At 42.3% G+C, this 21,669-nt stretch overlaps 4 protein-coding genes across 4 annotated transcripts; all 4 read left to right on the top strand.

Annotated features, from left to right (window-relative positions):
- Window positions 1-64: 64 nt before the first annotated feature.
- Window positions 65-5,654, top strand: LOC310928450 (protocadherin beta-11-like; the record flags this gene model as incomplete). Its single annotated transcript, XM_083890994.1, has 2 exons — window positions 65-2,369; window positions 4,231-5,654. The coding sequence occupies 2 exons, from the start codon at window positions 65-67 to the stop codon at window positions 5,652-5,654; spliced, it is 3,729 nt and encodes a 1,242-aa protein (XP_083747120.1).
- Window positions 5,655-6,524: 870 nt separating this feature from the next.
- On the top strand, window positions 6,525-8,894 carry LOC310928815 (protocadherin gamma-A9-like; the record flags this gene model as incomplete). The annotated part of the gene is made up of 1 exon (XM_083891466.1): window positions 6,525-8,894. The coding sequence occupies one exon, from the start codon at window positions 6,525-6,527 to the stop codon at window positions 8,892-8,894; it is 2,370 nt and encodes a 789-aa protein (XP_083747592.1).
- Window positions 8,895-9,487: 593 nt separating this feature from the next.
- On the top strand, window positions 9,488-18,951 carry LOC310928814 (uncharacterized protein; the record flags this gene model as incomplete). The annotated part of the gene is made up of 6 exons (XM_083891465.1): window positions 9,488-11,908; window positions 12,852-13,031; window positions 14,460-15,194; window positions 15,677-15,755; window positions 15,963-18,420; window positions 18,945-18,951. 6 exons carry the CDS (start codon window positions 9,488-9,490, stop codon window positions 18,949-18,951), a joined length of 5,880 nt encoding a protein of 1,959 aa, XP_083747591.1.
- Window positions 18,952-19,218: 267 nt separating this feature from the next.
- On the top strand, window positions 19,219-21,669 carry LOC310928813 (protocadherin gamma-A10-like; the record flags this gene model as incomplete). The annotated part of the gene is made up of 1 exon (XM_083891464.1): window positions 19,219-21,669. One exon carries the CDS (start codon window positions 19,219-19,221, stop codon window positions 21,667-21,669), a length of 2,451 nt encoding a protein of 816 aa, XP_083747590.1.

The following is a 21,669-nucleotide window of genomic DNA, read 5'->3' as shown; positions in this document are numbered from 1 at the left end:
GGTAAAATGGCGCTTTGGCTGCGGACATTTGCAGCTTCTGATCCTCGTTTTTTATTTCAGTTGTATGGTCAGCGGACACATCCGATATTCAATCCCAGAGGAGATGAAGAAAGGCTCCCTCATCGGTAATGTTGCACAGGATCTTGGTTTGGATACGAAAAGGCTTCGTTCTGGTCGGGCCCGTATCATAACCGGAGAAAACATCCAGTACACCGAGCTGAAGACAGACAAAGGGATTTTAGTGGTGAATGAGAGAATAGACCGAGAGCAGCTTTGTGGAGACGTAACACCGTGTAGTTTCAGCTTTGAGGTGATTTTAGAAAACCCGATGGAGCTGCATCAGATTACAATTGAAGTAACAGACATTAATGATCATTCGCCCACATTTGACAGCAATAGCATTACTTTCGAAATCAGTGAATCGGCAAATGTTGGCTCCCGTTTTTCACTGATGAGAGCAGATGACCCAGATGTAGGTTTTAATGGACTCAGAGAATACTTTTTTTCTGAGAACGATCATTTCGTATTAAAGCAAAGTTCTACTGATGACGGAAGGAAATACGCAGAGATGGTGCTTCAGAAACAATTAGACAGAGAGACAAATCCTCACCTGACGCTAAAGCTCATAGCCGTAGATGGAGGAACTCCGCAGAGATCTGGCACAGTAAATATAGATGTTACTGTTCTAGATATCAATGATAATGCACCTGTATTTAATCAGTCTGTTTACAAAGCTACAGTCATGGAAAATTCACCTAAAGGTACGTACGTGACGACTGTAAATGCAACTGACGCTGATTCTGGGTCCAACAGTCTAATAACGTATCATTTTTCGGATTCAAGGAGTGGCTTTGGTAATTTGATTTTCATTGTCAGCGAAAAAACTGGCATAATTTCAACAACAGGTTCGATTGATTATGAAAAAGACAAAAAGTACGAATTTAGAATCGATGCAAAAGATCAAGGCGGTTTGACTGATGCGAGTAAAGTGATAATAGAAGTAAGTGATGTGAATGACAACGCCCCGACTATAAGTGTCATGTCATTCACTAGTCCTGTGTCAGAGGATTCTCCTCCTGGTACAACTATAGGTATCATAAATGTAAAAGATCTCGATTCAGGTGATAATGGACAAGTAACATGTAGAATAGAAGGAAACGCACCTTTTAAGATCAAGTCTAATGTAAGAAATTACTACACGTTAGTAACAGACACTGTATTAGATCGTGAAAGTGTCTCAGACTATAACATCACTGTTGTTGCGACAGATGCAGGAATTCCTCTTCTGTCAACAAAAAGAACCTTTCATTTAAAGGTCTCTGATGTGAACGATAATGCTCCTGTGTTTTCACAAGGTGTTTACAATGCGTTTATTGCAGAGAATAATTCTCCTGGCGTTTCTGTTCTGAAGCTCGTGGCTAAAGATCCTGATGAAAACCAAAACGCTCGCATTTCTTATATTCTGGAGGATGGTAATATCGGTAGTTCTCTAATTTCGAATTATGTTTCTGTAAATGCAGAAAGTGGAGTCATTCATGCAGTGCGCTCTTTTGACTACGAGCAGATCAAAGATTTCCACTTCCGTGTCAAAGCTCAGGATGGAGGATCTCCTCCACTCAGTCGCAATGTGACTGTGAAAATACTGATCCAGGACCAGAACGACAACCCCCCTCAGGTTCTGTACCCAGTCCAGACTGGTGGCTCTGTGGTGGGTGAGATGGTGCCTCGTTCAGCAGATGTGGGCTATCTGGTCTCTAAAGTGGTGGCTGTTGATGTGGACTCTGGACAGAATGCCTGGCTCTCCTATAAACTCCAGAAAGCCACAGACAGGGCGCTGTTTGAAGTGGGCTTACAGAATGGAGAAATAAGAACTATCCGCCAAGTGACTGATAAAGATTCTGTGAACCAAAAACTGACTGTTATAGTGGAGGACAACGGACAGCCCTCTCGTTCAGCTACAGTCATTGTTAACGTGGCGGTGGCGGACAGCTTCTCTGAAGTGCTGTCGGAGTTCACTGACTTTAAACAGGACAAGGAGTACAATGACAACCTGACTTTTTACTTAGTGTTGGCTCTGGCTGTAGTTTCCTTCCTCTTCATCACGTGTTTAGTGGTTATTATCTCAGTGAAAATCTACAGATGGAGACAGTCTCGCGTCCTTTATCACTCCAATCTCCCTGTGATTCCATATTATCCACCACGTTACTCGGACACTTTGGGGGGAACAGGGACTCTCCAACACGTGTACAATTACGAGGTGTGCAGGACGACTGACTCCAGAAAGAGTGACTGTAAGTTCGGCAGAGCTGGTAGTCAGAACGTGCTGATAATGGACCCCAGTTCTACAGGGACGATGCAGCGGATACAGAGTGAAAAGAACATCCTGGATGAACCAGACTCTCCTCTAGAGGTTAGTTGCGTGATGCGCTCACGACTCGTTATCTTGATTTTGTTTTGATTTGACTTGTTTTTATTGCAAATTGCTGCACGCTATTGCCTCATTTTCAGCACCACGGACAGCGTTTCAGTTTGCGTCGTTTGCTCAGATTTCTTCCATTTTTCCCTCTGAAGTTACATTTAAACCTCCATTGTTGCTTGTTGTGTGATTTGTACTTGTGTTTGTGATTTGATGTGATACCGAATACCTTTTTTTCTGACAATTACAATGAAACCCTTAATTCTAAAATCACAAATATCCGAGTGTGTTAGTTTCAGTCCTTACCAAACGATGATATTGCTGTGGTTTTGTGATGTATACATTTATGTTACAGTCAGTGTGCTGCAGTCATCTTTCTACTGGCAGATTTGCATATGTTGGAAATAACTGCGTGCACAGAGGAGATAGGCCGTGTGAATGTTTTTCAATTTTGTTTCATTTGATTATTTTGTTTCTTTAGTTTGCTTTCAAATTCAATTCAGCTCTCCAAAAAGTAACCGCTGTGTTACTGATTTTAGACAGTAAGGGACGCTGTTGGTCAACACAATCCAATGTTACATCGTCTTCATAGAGTCTCCTCCCTTTCTCTTTTGCCATATGAGAGAAGCGAGGACACAGTACATTATGTAGGCTGACATTCGAGGCGAATTATTGCTCTCATCGACATCTATACAGTGAAGTCCCTGCTTTTCTGTGGATATCTTGTTTTTCCACAACTTGCTTCTCTGCTTGGATTATTTCGACCATTCGGTTCATATTTCGTGTGTTTCCTACAATGGAGTTTGGAATACGGTGCGTAAAATGGCGCTTTGGCTGCGGACATTTTCAGCTTCTGTTCCTCGTTTTTTATTTCAGTTTTATGGTCAGCGGACACATCCGATATTCAATCCCAGAGGAGATGAAGAAAGGCTCCCTCATCGGTAATGTTGCACAGGATCTTGGTTTGGATACGAAAAGGCTTCGTTCTGGTCGGGCCCGTATCATAACAGAAAACATCCAGTACACCGAGCTGAAGACAGACAAAGGGATTTTAGTGGTGAACGAGAGAATAGACCGAGAGCAGCTTTGTGGAGACGTAACACCGTGTAGTTTCAGCTTTGAGGTGATTTTAGAAAACCCGATGGAGCTGCATCAGATTACAATTGAAGTAACAGACATTAATGATCATTCGCCCACATTTAAAAGAAATAGCATCAGTTTTGAAATCAGTGAATCGGCAAATGTCGGCTCTCGTTTTTCACTGACGAGTGCAGAAGACCCAGATGTAGGTGTTAATGGACTGAGGGAATATTTGTTAACCGATAATTATAATTTCGTATTAAAACAAAGTTCTAATGCAGAGGGAAAGAAATACGCGGCGATGGTGCTTCAGAAACAATTAGACAGGGAGACAAATCCTCATCTGACTCTCAAGCTCATAGCAGTAGATGGAGGAACTCCGCAGAGATCTGGCACAGTAAATATAGATGTGACTGTTCTCGATATCAATGATAATGCACCTGTATTTAATCAGTCTGTTTACAAAGCTACTGTCATGGAAAACTCATCTAAAGGTACATACGTGACAACTGTTAATGCTACTGACGCTGATTTTGGCTCAAACAGTCTAATAACGTATCATTTTTCAGACCTCGGGAGTGTTTTTGGTAATTTATTTGCAATAAATGAAACAACTGGAATAATTTCACTGACGGATTTGATTGATTATGAAAAAGACAAAAAGTACGAATTGAGAATGGATGCAAAAGATCGTGGGGGTTTGAGCGATGAGGGTAAAGTTATAATTGAAGTAGTTGATGTGAATGACAACGCCCCGACTATAAGTGTAATGTCATTCACTAGTACTGTGTCAGAGGATTCTCCTCCTGGTACAACTATTGGCATCATAAACGTAAAAGACATCGATTCGGGTGATAATGGACAAGTTACTTGTAGAATAGAAGGAAACGCACCTTTTAAGATCAAGTCTAATGTAAGAAATTACTACACGTTAGTAACAGACACTGTATTAGATCGTGAAAGTGTCTCAGACTATAACATCACTGTTGTTGCGACAGATGCAGGAATTCCTCCTCTGTCAACAAAAAGAACATTTCATTTAAAGGTCTCTGATGTGAACGATAATGCTCCTGTGTTTTCACAAGGTGTTTACAATGCGTTTATTGCAGAGAATAATTCTCCTGGTGTTTCTGTTCTGAAGCTCGTGGCTAAAGATCCTGATGAAAACCAAAACGCTCGCATTTCTTATATTCTGGAGGATGGTAATATCGGTGGTTCTCTAGTTTCTAATTATGTTTCTGTGAATGCAGAAAATGGAGTCATACATGCAGTGCGTTCGTTTGATTATGAGCAAATGAAAGATCTGGTTTTCGTCGTCAAAGCTCAGGATGGAGGTTCTCCTCCACTCAGTAGTAACGTGACTGTGAAAATACTGATCCAGGACCAGAACGACAACCCCCCTCAGGTTCTGTACCCAGTCCAGACTGGTGGCTCTGTGGTGGGTGAGATGGTGCCTCGTTCAGCAGATGTGGGCTATCTGGTCTCTAAAGTGGTGGCTGTTGATGTGGACTCTGGACAGAATGCCTGGCTCTCCTATAAACTCCTGAAAGCCACAGACAGGGCGCTGTTTGAAGTGGGCTTACAGAATGGAGAAATAAGAACTATCCGCCAAGTGACTGATAAAGATCCTGTCAATCAAAAACTGACTGTTATAGTGGAGGACAACGGACAGCCCTCTCGTTCAGCTACAGTCATTGTTAACGTGGCGGTGGCGGACAGCTTCTCTGAAGTGCTGTCGGAGTTCACTGACTTTAAACAGGACAAGGAGTACAATGACAACCTGACTTTTTACTTAGTGTTGGCTCTGGCTGTAGTTTCCTTCCTCTTCATCACGTGTTTAGTGGTTATTATCTCAGTGAAAATCTACAGATGGAGACAGTCTCGTGTCCTGTATCACTCCAATCTCCCTGTGATTCCATATTATCCACCACGTTACTCTGACACTTTGGGGGGAACAGGGACTCTCCAACACGTGTACAATTACGAGGTGTGCAGGACGACCGACTCCAGAAAGAGTGACTGTAAGTTCGGCAGAGCTGGTAGTCAGAACGTGCTGATAATGGACCCCAGTTCTACAGGGACGATGCAGCGGATACAGAGTGAAAAGAACATCCTTGATGAACCTGACTCTCCTCTGGAGGTTAGTTATTTGATGTGATCTGTGCCGTGTTTATTTTTTCATTTTTTACTTGTTTTTTTGGCAATAGCTGCACGTCAAAGCCTCATTTTCAGCACCACGGACAGCGTTTTACTTTGCATTGCTAGATAAGATTGTCTGTAATGTAGGAAAATTTAAACTCTTCATTCTTGGTTAATGTGGGATTTTTAATTGTGTTTTTGATTTGATGTTGCACAGAAGAATATTTTTTTAAGATAATGAAAATGAAACCCCTCAATTCTCCAATCACTACTATCCTATTGTATTTGTTTCAGCTTTCTCGATCCATGATATTATTATTGTGGTTTTGAGATATATATATGCATCCCTCCCAGCCAATGTACTGTATTTAACTTTTTAATGGCAGTGCAGTATATTTTGGAAATAACTGCCTGCACTGCAGAGATAGGCCGTGTGAAATAATGTGTTTTATTGTATTTTATTACTTAAAAAAAAAAACACACAACAAAAAAAACCTCTCAAATTGAATACAATTCTCCACAAGTAAAGACTGTGTTACTGATTTTAGACAGTAAGGGACGCTGTTGGTCAATCCAACACAATTTAAATCATCGACTCAAAGTCCCCTCCCTTTACCTTGTCGTTCATGAGAGAAGCGGAGACAGTACATTATGTAGGCTGACATTGGAGTGGAGTAGTCGCTCTAACCGCCATCTGTACAGTGAAGTCACTGCTACTTTTCTGTGGATATCTTTTTTTCCACAGTTCGTATCTTTGCTTGGATAACTCAGACCACGCCAGGAATATTTAGTGTTTTCTTCTACAATGGAGTTTGGAATACGGTGCGTAAAATGGCGCTTTGGCTGCGGACATTTGCAGCTTCTGGTCCTCGTTATTTATTTCAGTTGTATGGTCAGCGGACACATTCGATATTCAATCCCAGAGGAGATGAAGAAAGGCTCCCTCATCGGTAATGTGGCACAGGATCTTGGTTTGGATACGAAAAGGCTTCGTTCTGGTCGGGCCCGTATCATAACCGGAGAAAACATCCAGTACACCGAGCTGAAGACGGACAAAGGGATTTTAGTGGTGAATGAGAGAATAGACCGAGAGCAGCTTTGTGGAGACGTAACACCGTGTAGTTTCAGCTTTGAGGTGATTTTAGAAAACCCGATGGAGCTGCATCAAATTACAATTGAAGTAACAGACATTAATGATCATTCGCCCACATTTGACAGCAATAGCATTAATTTTGAAATCAGTGAATCCGCAAATGTTGGGTCTCGTTTTTCTCTAACGAATGCAGAGGACCCAGATGTAGGCGTTAATGGACTCAGTGAATATTTTTTAACCGATAATGATAATTTCGTTTTAAAACAAAGTTCTAATGATGATGGAAAGAAATACGCAGAGATGGTGCTTCAGAAACAATTAGACAGAGAGACAAATCCTCATCTGACTCTTAAGCTCATAGCAGTAGATGGAGGAACTCCACAGAGATCTGGCACAGTAAATATAGATGTTACTGTTCTAGATGCCAATGATAATGCACCTGTATTTAATCAGTCTGTTTACAAAGCTACAGTCATGGAGAATTCACCCAAAGGTACGTACGTGACAACTCTTAATGCTAGTGACGCTGATTTTGGCCCAAACAGTCTAATAACATATCATTTCTCGAATTCTAGGAGTGGGTTTGGTAATTTATTTACAGTCGATGAAAAAACTGGCGTAATATCATCAACAGCTTTGATTGATTATGAAAAGGACAAAAAGTACGAATTGAGAGTCGATGCAAAAGATCAAGGTGGTTTGACAGATGCGAGTAAAGTGATTATAGAAGTAAGTGATGTGAATGACAACGCCCCGACTATAAGTGTCATGTCATTCACTAGTCCTGTGTCAGAGGATTCTCCTCCTGGTACAACTATTGGCATCATAAATGTAAAAGATCTAGATTCAGGTGATAATGGACAAGTAACATGTAGAATAGAACAAAACGCACCTTTTAAGATCAAATCTAATGTAAGAAATTACTACACGTTAGTAACAGACACTGTATTAGATCGTGAAAGTGTCTCAGACTATAACATCACTGTTGTTGCAACAGATGCAGGAATTCCTCCTCTGTCAACGAAAAGAACCTTTCATTTAAAGGTCTCTGATGTGAACGATAATGCTCCTGTGTTTTCACAAGGTGTTTACAATGCGTTTATTGCAGAGAATAATTCTCCTGGTGTTTCTGTTCTGAAGCTCGTGGCTAAAGATCCTGATGAAAACCAAAACGCTCGCATTTCTTATATTCTGGAGGATGGTAATATCGGTGGTTCTCTAGTTACTAATTATGTTTCTTTGAATGCAGAAAATGGAGTGATACATGCAGTGCGTTCGTTTGATTATGAGCAAATGAAAGATCTAGTTTTCGTCGTCAAAGCTCAGGATGGAGGTTCTCCTCCACTCAGTAGTAACGTGACTGTGAAAATACTGATCCAGGACCAGAACGACAACCCCCCTCAGGTTCTGTACCCAGTCCAGACTGGTGGCTCTGTGGTGGGTGAGATGGTGCCTCGTTCAGCAGATGTGGGCTATCTGGTCTCTAAAGTGGTGGCTGTTGATGTGGACTCTGGACAGAATGCCTGGCTCTCCTATAAACTCCAGAAAGCCACAGACAGGGCGCTGTTTGAAGTGGGCTTACAGAATGGAGAAATAAGAACTATCCGCCAAGTGACTGATAAAGATCCTGTGAACCAAAAACTGACTGTTATAGTGGAGGACAACGGACAGCCCTCTCGTTCAGCTACAGTCATTGTTAACGTGGCGGTGGCGGACAGCTTCTCTGAAGTGCTGTCGGAGTTCACTGACTTTAAACAGGACAAGGAGTACAATGACAACCTGACTTTTTACTTAGTGTTGGCTCTGGCTGTAGTTTCCTTCCTCTTCATCACGTGTTTAGTGGTTATTATCTCAGTGAAAATCTACAGATGGAGACAGTCTCGTGTCCTGTATCACTCCAATCTCCCAGTGATTCCATATTATCCACCACGTTACTCTGACACTTTGGGTGGTACAGGGACTCTCCAACACGTGTACAATTACGAGGTGTGCAGGACGACTGACTCCAGAAAGAGTGACATGAAATATCATCAGCCGACCAGTCAAAGTTTGGTCAGCGTGGAAGGAGCTGGAATTGATACCCCACAGATAGAAAAACAACTTTTGGGCCACTGTTCTCAAATGTCAACTTTGGTAAGTCATACATTTAATTTGCCTTTGTTTTGACAGCAAACTGTGTAGTATTTGCAGTGGGGTTTAAGTGTTGCTGTCCATGGTGCTGAATGGGCATTGACTTCACTCTTTGATTTAAACCTTGTTTTTGTTTTATATAGATATATATATATATACATTTTTAAAGCTTGTTTATATATAGAAAGCTTTTTATAAAGTCAGAATTGAAATAGATTCGCAGTAAGCTACTGTGATGTTGAAAGATGGTTGAATTGATGGTATCATAACATTTGAAAACGTCATTATTTACTATATTTATTTTGTTGAATGTTAGAATGTGTGGTTCATATATGTTCCAGTGAAATGAATCATACATAATGTACCCAATATTATGGTCACTAGATACATTACCGTGCCTGTGCTCTGAGCGCCGCTGTTGATACATCACTGAGTTAGCTGTCCATGGTAGCAGTGCAGTGATCCACCCCTTTAACTCCAGTCGTCGTTTCAGTGCCTGGAATGAAGACGCTCTGGTCGGTGATTGCTTAAATTGTGGAGTATATCTGCTGAGAAAAACACAATTGTGGATTTATTGACCTTCATTTTTAATTGAAGGGATCTCTGCGTCTGTAGCGTTTGGATTGAGGATGACATTTATGTGGAAACGCGCTTGCAGAGGCCGATGGCAGGCAGTGGTTGTCATTCTTTGTCTTTCCCAGCTGAGCTCAGTGACTGCACAGGCTCGGTATTCAATCCCGGAGGAGCAGGCTGAAGGATCTTTTGTTGGAAACATTGCTAAAGATCTGGGCTTGGATGTAGCGAGACTCGTATCAGGTAAAGCTCGTGTTATTACGAAAGGAAGTCGACAGTATGTTGATTTAAATCGAGACAAAGGCACCCTCGTCATCAAGGAGCGAATCGACCGAGAAGAGCTTTGTGGAAAGACGACGCCGTGTAGCTTTAGTTTCGAACTGATTTTAGAAAATCCAATCCAGCTTTATCGTGTAACAACCGAGGTTACAGATATTAATGACAACAGCCCGTTGTTCCCGAAGGATACAGTTGATTTGAAAATAGTTGAAAATGCAGCATCAGGGACTCGTTTTTCTTTGGAGAGTGCAGACGACCCCGATGTTGGGATCAACGACATACAAAAATACACGCTCAAACCGTCTGATAATTTTAAATTGGAAGTTCACAACCAGCCAGACGGAGGCAAATTCATGGAAATGGTTTTACAAAACCCTTTGGACAGAGAGAAAGAGGAGACGCACACACTCGTGCTTATTGCTGCAGATGGCGGCGAGTCACGTAGATCAGGAACAGTGCGTATTCATATAACTGTACTAGACGCGAACGATAATGCGCCAGTGTGTCGTCAGCCTGTTTATAAAGCGGATGTCAAGGAGAATTCTCCTGAAGGAACAGTGGTAACCACTGTTAATGCAAATGATGAAGATAAAGGGGTAAATGGTGAAGTGACTTATTCCATAGCGCACGTTGCAAGAGAAGCGAAACAGCTTTTTGAAGTCAACGTTAAAACTGGAGAGATTAAAGTCGCAGGTAAGCTCGATTTTGAAAAATCTAAAACGTATCAATTAAATGTGCAGGCAAGTGACCATGGGGGATATACAGACACGTGCAAAGTTATTATTCAAATAATTGATGAAAATGACAACGTGCCAACAATACAACTTATGTCATTTTCAAACTCGATATCCGAGGATTCACCCCCTGGTACGACAATAGCTGTTGTTAATGTAGATGACGAAGACTCTGACGTCAACGGTATTGTCAGTTGCTCCATTAACTCTGACGTACCATTCAACATTGAGTCTTCATTGACCGGATATTACACCATAGTAACAGAGAACAACTTAGACAGAGAAAGTATCTCAGAATATAACATCACAATAACTGTTTCTGACCGAGGCTCCCCGCCTCTATCTAGCACTAAAAATATTAATCTTAAAGTATCTGACGTAAATGACAGTCCACCGAAATTTGATAAATCCGAATACAGTAACGTCATACCAGAAAATAACTCTCCTGGATTTTCTGTGTTCACTCTCAGTGCCCATGATGAAGACTGGGGCCAAAACGCTCGGGTTTCTTACTTACTGGAGGAAAAGGAGATTAATGGTGTAGCATTATCGTCTTTAGTGTCAATAAATGCAGAAACTGGTGCCATCCATGCAGTGAGGTCGTTTGATTATGAGCAATTAAAATGGTTTGAATTTAACGTAACGGCGCGTGATGCTGGGTCTCCTCCTCTGAGTTCGGTGACAACGGTTAGAATACTGATCCAGGACCAGAACGACAACCCTCCTCAGGTTCTGTACCCAGTCCAGACTGGTGGCTCTGTGGTGGGTGAGATGGTGCCTCGTTCAGCAGATTTGGGCTATCTGGTCTCTAAAGTGGTGGCTGTTGATGTGGACTCTGGACAGAATGCCTGGCTCTCCTATAAACTCCAGAAAGCCACAGACAGGGCGCTGTTTGAAGTGGGCTTACAGAATGGAGAAATAAGAACTATCCGCCAAGTGACTGATAAAGATCCTGTGAACCAAAAACTGACTGTTATAGTGGAGGACAACGGACAGCCCTCTCGTTCAGCTACAGTCATTGTTAACGTGGCGGTGGCGGACAGCTTCTCTGAAGTGCTGTCGGAGTTCACTGACTTTAAACAGGACAAGGAGTACAATGACAACCTGACTTTTTACTTAGTGTTGGCTCTGGCTGTAGTTTCCTTCCTCTTCATCACGTGTTTAGTGGTTATTATCTCAGTGAAAATCTACAGATGGAGACAGTCTCGTGTTCTGTATCACTCCAATCTCCCTGTGATTCCATATTATCCACCACGTTACTCGGACACTTTGGGGGGAACAGGGACTCTCCAACACGTGTACAATTACGAGGTGTGCAGGACGACTGACTCCAGAAAGAGTGACTGTAAGTTCGGCAGAGCTGGTAGTCAGAACGTGCTGATAATGGACCCCAGTTCTACAGGGACGATGCAGCGGATACAGAGTGAAAAGAACATCCTGGATGAACCTGACTCTCCTCTAGAGGTTTGTTATTGATTCATAACTTTTCACAAACATGTTTGGTAACGTTTTGGTGATTTTAATTGTTCGTCTCATTGTGTCCAGTGGTTGTCTTCAGAAATGGATTGGTCATAAGATTTAGTTGACTGAATGATACTTAAAAAGAAATTCAGGAGCCGTCTGTAGTAGTAGTAGTGTACTGCTTTTGTTCTGTTTTCTGGTGGTTGTGCTCCATTTTGCCCTCCCACTCTGTAAATGCTGACTTTAAAACACATCAGCTCAAAAAATGTCTCCATATTCAAATCTATTACATCTCATGCTCAGTTTGACGTTAACATAACTTCTAATCTGACATAGCACCGATATTTTAGGCGGCAATAGTTCAATTTAGAAAAGGAAATTCTGAAATATTGTTGTGTGGAAAAGCAACCCATGTTGTCTCCCATAAATTACAATTTAAATGCTTTTTTGCCGTTAGTATACGCTTTTAATCGAGAATATGTGCTATGGGCCACATCAAATTTAAAATGAATTACAATATCACATAAATTTGAAATAACAAATGCATAAAAATGTCCTTCTAAAAACTTCAAACTGGTTGCTCACAGCTTCACAGAAAGAGACTGTTGTGACTTGTTATTTTCATGTCAGACTCTGAGGGCCGCTGTTGGTCTTTACAGCACATGAAGCTTATTTTCAAATGCAGCAGCACCAACAGTCCTTCTCTCAGTACGCGACGGAGAGCAAGGCAGTAGGTTCTTATTTATATCCGTGAGTTTCAGGCTGATGTATTCGTTGTCACACTGTGGATTATAGACGCATCACATCAAGGAATACAAGAGGAGGTCTATTGCGACCTATTTTAATGTGGATTTTTGAACATTGATTCGGGAATATGTATTTTACCAGCTGTGGACCCACGGTAACAAGGCAGCTACGGGCCTTCGTCCTTGTTTTTCTCATTGAGGCTGTAGGCTGCCAAATCCGCTACTCTGTACCCGAGGAGATGAGGAAAGGCTCTTTTGTCGGAAATGTGGCTGAAGATCTGGGGATCGACGCTAAAAGACTGAAATCAGGTGGTGCCAGAATTGTTAGCGATGACAGCAGCGAGTACATTCGTCTCGATGGAGACAAAGGATTCCTGGTCGTGGGAGAACGAATAGATAGGGAGCAGCTCTGTGGACAGACATCGCCCTGTAGCTTGAATTTTGAATTGATTATGACGAATCCAATGCAGCTACATAGCGTCGTAGTGGAAGTTTTGGATGTTAATGATAATGCACCGGTGTTTCCCGAGAGAGAAATATATGTCGAAGTCGTAGAATCTGCTCTTCCAGGAACCGAAATATTACAAGTGAGTGCCACCGACACAGATGATGACATCAACGCTTTACATGGCTATACCTTACACCCAACAACGCATTTTAACATTAAAGTCCTGTCCAGCCCAAATGGTCATAAATACGCGCAGTTGTATCTTTCTGGCGCGTTAGATCGTGAGAAAGAAGAGAGGCTGCTTCTCACTCTAACTGCTGTGGACGGGGGTGAACCACAGCGATCAGGGACACTAAAAATACACGTAAATGTACGGGACACGAATGACAACGCTCCGGTTTTTACGCAGTCAATTTTCAAGGCGTCTGTAAAAGAAAATGTCCCCAAAGGAACATTAGTGGTGCGAATCGGCGCGACAGATGCAGATGAAGGAATGAACGGCCGTGTAACATATCACTTTAATCGCATGTCGAGTAATGTTGCTGAACTTTTTTATCTGGATGAAAATAGTGGCGATTTAACTGTAAACGGCGTGATTGATTATGAAGAGCATAAAGTATATGAGATCGGCGTTCAGGCAAAAGATCAAGGTGGACAGAGCACATCAACAAATGTAATAATTGAAGTGACTGATGTGAATGATAATGTACCTGTAATAACACTAACCTCGTTTTCTAACCTCATAGCTGAGGATTCTCCGAGTGGAACTACAGTCGCGATTATAAACGTCAAAGATCTAGATTCAGGCAAAAATGGCAAAGTGGACTGTAGAGTCAACGGGAATATCCCGTTCACAATTCACTCTTCTTTAAAGAATTATTATACTCTGGTAACAACTGGCAGTCTTGACAGGGAGAGTAACCCTGAATACAATATCACTTTCACAGCTGTGGATGAGGGAAGCCCAGCCCTCTCAACCAACAAAACTATAACACTTCGAATTTCTGACGTCAATGATAATGCCCCCGTATTTGAAAAAACTTATTATGAAGCTAATATTATGGAAAATAACTCTCCGGGTTTATCTGTGTTTTCCGTGAAAGCACATGACTCAGACTCGGGGCAGAACGCACGTGTGTCTTATTTGCTCATTGATACTAAATTAAATAGCAACGCCATATCCACATACATATCTGTTAATGCTGAAAGTGGAATTATACACGCAATTCGGTCGTTTGACTATGAGCAAATTAAAACTATAATATTTTTAATAAAAGGGCAGGACGGGGGTTCCCCATCTTTAGGCAGTAATACGACAGTTAAATTAAATATTCAGGACCGGAATGACAACCCCCCTCAGGTTCTGTACCCAGTCCAGACTAGTGGCTCTGTGGTGGGTGAGATGGTGCCTCGTTCAGCAGATGTGGGCTATCTGGTCTCTAAAGTGGTGGCTGTTGATGTGGACTCTGGACAGAATGCCTGGCTCTCCTATAAACTCCAGAAAGCCACAGACAGGGCGCTGTTTGAAGTGGGCTTACAGAATGGAGAAATAAGAACTATCCGCCAAGTGACTGATAAAGATCCTGTGAACCAAAAACTGACTGTTATAGTGGAGGACAATGGACAGCCCTCTCGTTCAGCTACAGTCATTGTTAACGTGGCGGTGGCGGACAGCTTCTCTGAAGTGCTGTCGGAGTTCACTGACCCTAAACAGGACAAGGAGTACAATGACAACCTGACTTTTTACTTAGTGTTGGCTCTGGCTGTAGTTTCCTTCCTCTTCATCACGTGTTTAGTGGTTATTATCTCAGTGAAAATCTACAGATGGAGACAGTCTCGCGTCCTGTATCACTCCAATCTCCCTGTGATTCCGTATTATCCACCACGTTACTCGGACACTTTGGGGGGCACAGGGACTCTCCAACACGTATACAATTACGAGGTGTGCAGGACGACTGACTCCAGAAAGAGTGACTGTAAGTTCGGCAGAGCTGGTAGTCAGAACGTGCTGATAATGGACCCCAGTTCTACAGGGACGATGCAGAAGATACACAGAGAAAACAGCATCCTGGATGAACCAGACTCTCCTCTAGAGGTGAGGCATTTGATGTATTGATTGTCACCCATAACAATAATAATATTTAGTATTAGTGCTGATGTTGTGCCTTTTCAGATGCGCCACTGATTTGTGGGCACCCCCCTCGCCTTCACTTATAGACATACGAGTCATTTTCAGAACCTCAGCATATGGACAGCTCCACTTGTTTGACATCAAATATTTTGCTCCATTTTGAATTGCTGCAGTACTACGAAACATCCAATCTGCAGTATGTATGTTTGTATATATAATTATTCGACATTAAAATACCATAGTTGGATGAATGAACAAATTAATGAATGAATGGATGAATGAATGAACTACTTCCCACAGCTTTTAACTATTTTGGTTTAATATAAGGTTGCAAGGCAAATTTTTGTTGCTCTGGTTTTCAAGTGACAGATACTTGTTGTTTGTACTTTAATGGGATATAGGTAATATACACTCGTTTGTGTTAGTGTGATGTACTGCTTTATCAGGCTTTTTCCCTCAATAGCTCCTCCAACGTGCATGTGATTTTCTCTTCTGCCTGTGTTGATGATATTCATGCTTTGGACAGTAAGGGACGCTGTTGGCTAGTGAAATAAATGTTCACATTTGACTCAAAGAAGGAAGAGCCCAATGTTTCCGTTTAGACGGCAGAGAAATCAAGTTGCGCTTCAGTACCGGGACTACAACGTGTGTTGGCGGAGCTAGGATTTTAGTATCAAAGGATTGCTGTTTCTTCGTGGATTCTACACATCAGGCTGTTATAACCCTTTCTAGTTTGTGCAATGGCGTTTGAAAATACTCCCTCAAGCTTAAAATGGCGTCTGAACTACAGGTCGGGTATGTCGTTTCTGTTTTTCCTGTTGTGTCTCAGTCACATCGTGTTCAGCCAAATCAGGTACACAATTCCAGAGGAGCTGAAAAGGGGGTCAGTTATTGGTAACGTAGCCCAAGATCTTGGTTTGGACGTGCACAGACTACGTTCTGGCCGCGCCCGTATCGTGACCGGACAAAGCATCCAGTACACCGAGCTGAAAACAGACAAAGGCATTCTGGTCGTGAACGAGAGGATAGACCGTGAGCAGCTTTGTGGAGACGTGACACCGTGCAGCTTCAGCTTCGAGGTGATTTTAGAGAATCCGATGGAGTTGCATCGTATAACAGTGGAAATAACGGACATAAATGACAATTCCCCTACATTTACAAACGACAACATTGCATTCGAAATTAGCGAGTCAGCCACACTGGGGTCGCGCTTCTTATTAGCCAGTGCGGAAGACGCAGATGTGGGCAGTAACGGTTTACAGAAATACACATTATCTGCTAATGACATATTTGGCTTAAAGCAACACTCGAATCCAGATGGTCGAAAATATGCCGAGATGATTTTGCAGAAATCATTAGACAGAGAAAGCGAGCCAAGAATATCACTGAAGCTCATCGCCACTGACGGTGGAACGCCGCATCGATCTGGTACAGTAAATATAGATATCATAGTGCTTGATGCTAATGACAATCCTCCTGTTTTTAATCAGTCTCTCTACAGGGCCGCTGTCTCTGAAAATTCATTAAAAGGCACCTATATCACGACAGTAAATGCTAGTGATGCAGACAGTGGATCAAACGGTCTCGTCACATATAGATTTTCAAATATGAAAGAGAAACTGGCAAAAATATTTCATTTAGATGAAATCACGGGGACGATAACTCTTACAGGGGCAGCGGATTATGAAAAGGATAAGAAATATGAAATTATGATCGAAGCTATGGATCAGGGAGGACTGACCGATTCAAGCAAGGTGCTTATAGAGATTATAGACGTTAACGATAATGCACCTGTCATAAATGTGATGTCATTCTCCAGCCCGGTGCCGGAGGATTCTCCCCCAGGCACCACTATCGCAATAATTAATGTGGTTGACGCAGACTCAGAACAAAATGGTCAGGTTATTTGTACAACAGACAGTACTCTCCCATTTAGAATAAAATCAACATTAACTAACTATTATGCACTGTTAACAGATTCACCTTTTGATAGAGAAGTTGCACCAGAGTATAACATCACTGTAAGGGCTGCTGACTCTGGATCGCCACCCTTATCAACCACAACTATATTACGTTTAAGAATATCTGATGTCAATGATAACGCTCCATTATTTGAACAAACTAGCTACGTTGCTCGCGTTGCGGAAAACAATTCACCAGGACTGTCCATTTTTTCCGTTAAAGCACGAGACATTGACTGGAATCAAAATGCCAGGATTTCATACTCGCTTGAAGAAACACAGAACAGTGGCAATCCAACCTCGTCTTACGTCTCTATCAACAGTGACACTGGAGCTATTCATGCAGTGCGTTCTTTTGATTATGAACAAATTAAACAACTTCACTTGGTAGTCAAAGCCCAGGATGGAGGTTCTCCTCCACTCAGTAGTAATGTGACTGTGAAAATACTGATCCAGGACCAGAACGACAACCCCCCTCAGGTTCTGTACCCAGTCCAGACTGGTGGCTCTGTTGTGGGTGAGATGGTGCCTCGTTCAGCAGATGTGGGCTATCTGGTCTCTAAAGTGGTGGCTGTTGATGTGGACTCTGGACAGAATGCCTGGCTCTCCTATAAACTCCAGAAAGCCACAGACAGGGCGCTGTTTGAAGTGGGCTTACAGAATGGAGAAATAAGAACTATCCGCCAAGTGACTGATAAAGATCCTGTGAACCAAAAACTGACTGTTATAGTGGAGGACAACGGACAGCCCTCTCGTTCAGCTACAGTCATTGTTAACGTGGCGGTGGCGGACAGCTTCTCTGAAGTGCTGTCGGAGTTCACTGACTTTAAACAGGACAAGGAGTACAATGACAACCTGACTTTTTACTTAGTGTTGGCTCTGGCTGTAGTTTCCTTCCTCTTCATCACGTGTTTAGTGGTTATTATCTCAGTGAAAATCTACAGATGGAGACAGTCTCGTGTCCTGTATCACTCCAATCTCCCTGTGATTCCATATTATCCACCACGTTACTCAGACACTTTGGGGGGAACAGGGACTCTCCAACACGTGTACAATTACGAGGTGTGCAGGACGACTGACTCCAGAAAGAGTGACTGTAAGTTCGGCACAGCTGGTAGTCAGAACGTGCTGATAATGGACCCCAGTTCTACAGCGACGATGCAGCGGATGCAGTGTGAAAAGAACATCCTGGATGAACCAGACTCTCCTCTTGAGGTGGGTTTAATGATGTGGCTTTTTTATTACTGTTGTTGTTGCCTTCTCAAATTGACCGAGCTGTGGGACGCTGTGAATTCAGCACCATGGACAGCGCCCTCACTATGCAACATTTGTTGCCTCATATCCACAACTTTAAAAGGATCTTAGTGCTATCGTCATGGACCAAGTGTTATGTGTCATTGTTCATATTTTTTTAACCAACATGTATTTTAAATGTCATGTTTGAAGATGGACAGATGAATGCCCTTTTCCAGTGGCTCCTTTAAAGCCCATTGTAATTATGCTTAATGGTGAAAATGAGAACCCCTCTTTCGCCATGTTTCTTCGAGGTTAACTGCCCTTGAACATCCTTTGTACAAAGTATTGTTTAAACTTCATATTTAAATGTGGAGTGTTTGATATCATAACTTGGTTTAGTATATGCTTCAGCTGTTGTTGGCTGTCACAATTGCATTCTAATCTTGATGATCCACAGAGTGAATCACAGGGAAAGGTTAAAAAAAAGAAAGAAATTGCTGTCTATTCCTCCTTTCAGACTCTAAGGGACGCTGTTGATCAAGAAAATGGAGTGCAGTGCTTTAACGACTGTGTTAGAGGAGAGAAAGGCGAGGGGATAGAACGATGTCCTCATAGAAGGAGGCGCTACAAGGAAAGGCAGTCGCTCTGAAACGTCGTTTTATGTATTTTTTATCTGATAACACTTGGACCTTTTTGTAACATATTTCAGCTTTAATATACATAGCTCGTGTCTATTTATGTGGCTGAAGAATTGAATTACTGTACAATAAGGAATTTTTCCTCTTAAGGACATGGGAATGCATCAGCATCGATGCGAAAAATGGCTGTCGTGTTCGACATTTACACGGAAACTCTTGTTTTTTCTCTTCATCATTTCCACCACCAGTGGCCAAATTCGTTATTCAATACCGGAGGAGATGAAGAAAGGCTCCCTTATCGGTAACGTAGCACAAGACCTTGGTTTGGATCTGAAAAGGCTTCGTTCTGGACGAGCCCGTATCGTGACCGGAGAAAACAGCCAGCACGCTGAGCTGAAACCAGACAAAGGAATTCTAGTCGTGAATGAGAGAATAGACAGAGAAGAGCTCTGTGGAGACGTGACGCCGTGCAGTTTTAGCTTTGAAATCATTTTAGAAAATCCAATCGAGCTGCACAGGGTAATGGTAGAAATATTAGACGTTAATGACCATGCGCCAACTTTCGAAAATAAGCTTATTCGTTTAGATATCAGTGAATCAGCAACAATGGGGTCGCATTTCGATTTAGAGAGCGCATATGACGCGGACGCAGGGCTCAACAGTCTGCAAAATTATGTTTTATCACCAAATGAAAATTTCGTTTTGAAGCAACAATCGAACGCAGATGGAATCAAATTCGCCGTAATGATTTTACAAAAGCCATTAGACAGAGAGCTGAATCCGCATCTCTCTTTAAAGCTGGTGGCAGTCGATGGTGGAACTCCACAGAGATCTGGTACAGTAAATATAGAGATCACTGTTCTCGATGCTAATGATAATCCTCCTGTATTTAATCAGACTCTTTACACTGCCTCTGTAATAGAAAACGCAGCCGTAGGCACATATGTAACTACTGTGAATGCTTCAGATGCTGACAGTGGGTCTAACGGCTTGGTTACATACACTTTTTCGAGCATAAAGGGAAAATCTGCGGAAATATTTGCAATTGATAATCTTTCAGGCATCATAACCGTTGCTGATAATATTGATTTCGAAAAAGACAAAAAATATGAAATACGAGTGATTGCCAAAGACCACGGTGGACTAAGTGACGCAGCCAAAGTTGCCATCGAGGTCACTGACATAAACGATAATGCGCCTGCAATAAATATTATGTCATTGAGCAGTCTGATATCAGAGGATGTCCCTGCAGGCACGACGTTGGCTGTTTTTAATGTTAAAGATTCAGATTCTGAAAGAAACGGTCAAATAACATGCTCTTTAGATCATAATCTCCCCTTCAGAATCCAGTCCTCTTTGACTAATTACTATAATTTGCTTTCTGATGCACCTTTTGATCGTGAATCTAAAGCGGAGTACAACATAACCATAACTGCAACCGATTCAGGATCACCTCCACTTTCTACTAAAACAGAGTTACACTTAAAAATAGTGGACGTAAACGATAATTCTCCACTCTTTACAGAGCCTAATTATTGTGCCTATATCACTGAAAATAATGCTCCCGGTATGTCAATATTCACAGTGAGCGCCCGAGATTCTGACTGGAACCAAAACGCAAGGATATCGTATTTTTTGGAGGACACACGTGTTAGTGGCAGCCCCGTTTCTTCATATGTGTCTATTAATTCTGAAACCGGAGTTATACATGCAGTTCGCTCATTTGATTATGAACAGATTAAGCAGGTTGTTTTCATATGCAAAGCTCAGGATGGAGGTTCTCCTCCACTCAGTAGCAATGTGACTGTGAAAATACTGATCCAGGACCAGAACGATAACCCCCCTCAGGTTCTGTACCCAGTCCAGACTGGTGGCTCTGTGGTGGGTGAGATGGTGCCTCGTTCAGCAGATGTGGGCTATCTGGTCTCTAAAGTGGTGGCTGTTGATGTGGACTCTGGACAGAATGCCTGGCTCTCCTATAAACTCCAGAAAGCCACAGACAGGGCGCTGTTTGAAGTGGGCTTACAGAATGGAGAAATAAGAACTATCCGCCAAGTGACTGATAAAGATCCTGTCAATCAGAAACTGACTGTTATAGTGGAGGACAACGGACAGCCCTCTCGTTCAGCTACAGTCATTGTTAACGTGGCGGTGGCGGACAGCTTCTCTGAAGTGCTGTCGGAGTTCACTGACTTTAAACAGGACAAGGAGTACAATGACAACCTGACTTTTTACTTAGTGTTGGCTCTGGCTGTAGTTTCCTTCCTCTTCATCACGTGTTTAGTGGTTATTATCTCAGTGAAAATCTACAGATGGAGACAGTCTCGTGTCCTGTATCACTCCAATCTCCCTGTGATTCCATATTATCCACCACGTTACTCAGACACTTTGGGGGGAACAGGGACTCTCCAACACGTGTACAATTACGAGGTGTGCAGGACGACTGACTCCAGAAAGAGCGACTGTAAGTTCGGCAGAGCTGGTAGTCAGAACGTGCTGATAATGGACCCCAGTTCTACAGGGACGATGCAGCGGATGCAGAGTGAAAAGAGCATCCTGGATGAACCAGACTCTCCTCTAGAGGTTAGTTTGTGTACTCTTTAA

Source organism: Microchirus variegatus (assembly GCF_963457635.1).
Source record: "Microchirus variegatus genome assembly, chromosome: 6".
NCBI classification, from domain to species: domain Eukaryota; kingdom Metazoa; phylum Chordata; class Actinopteri; order Pleuronectiformes; family Soleidae; genus Microchirus; species Microchirus variegatus.
Note: the sequence above shows the minus strand (reverse complement) of the source record. Positions and strands in the feature narration are given on the sequence as shown.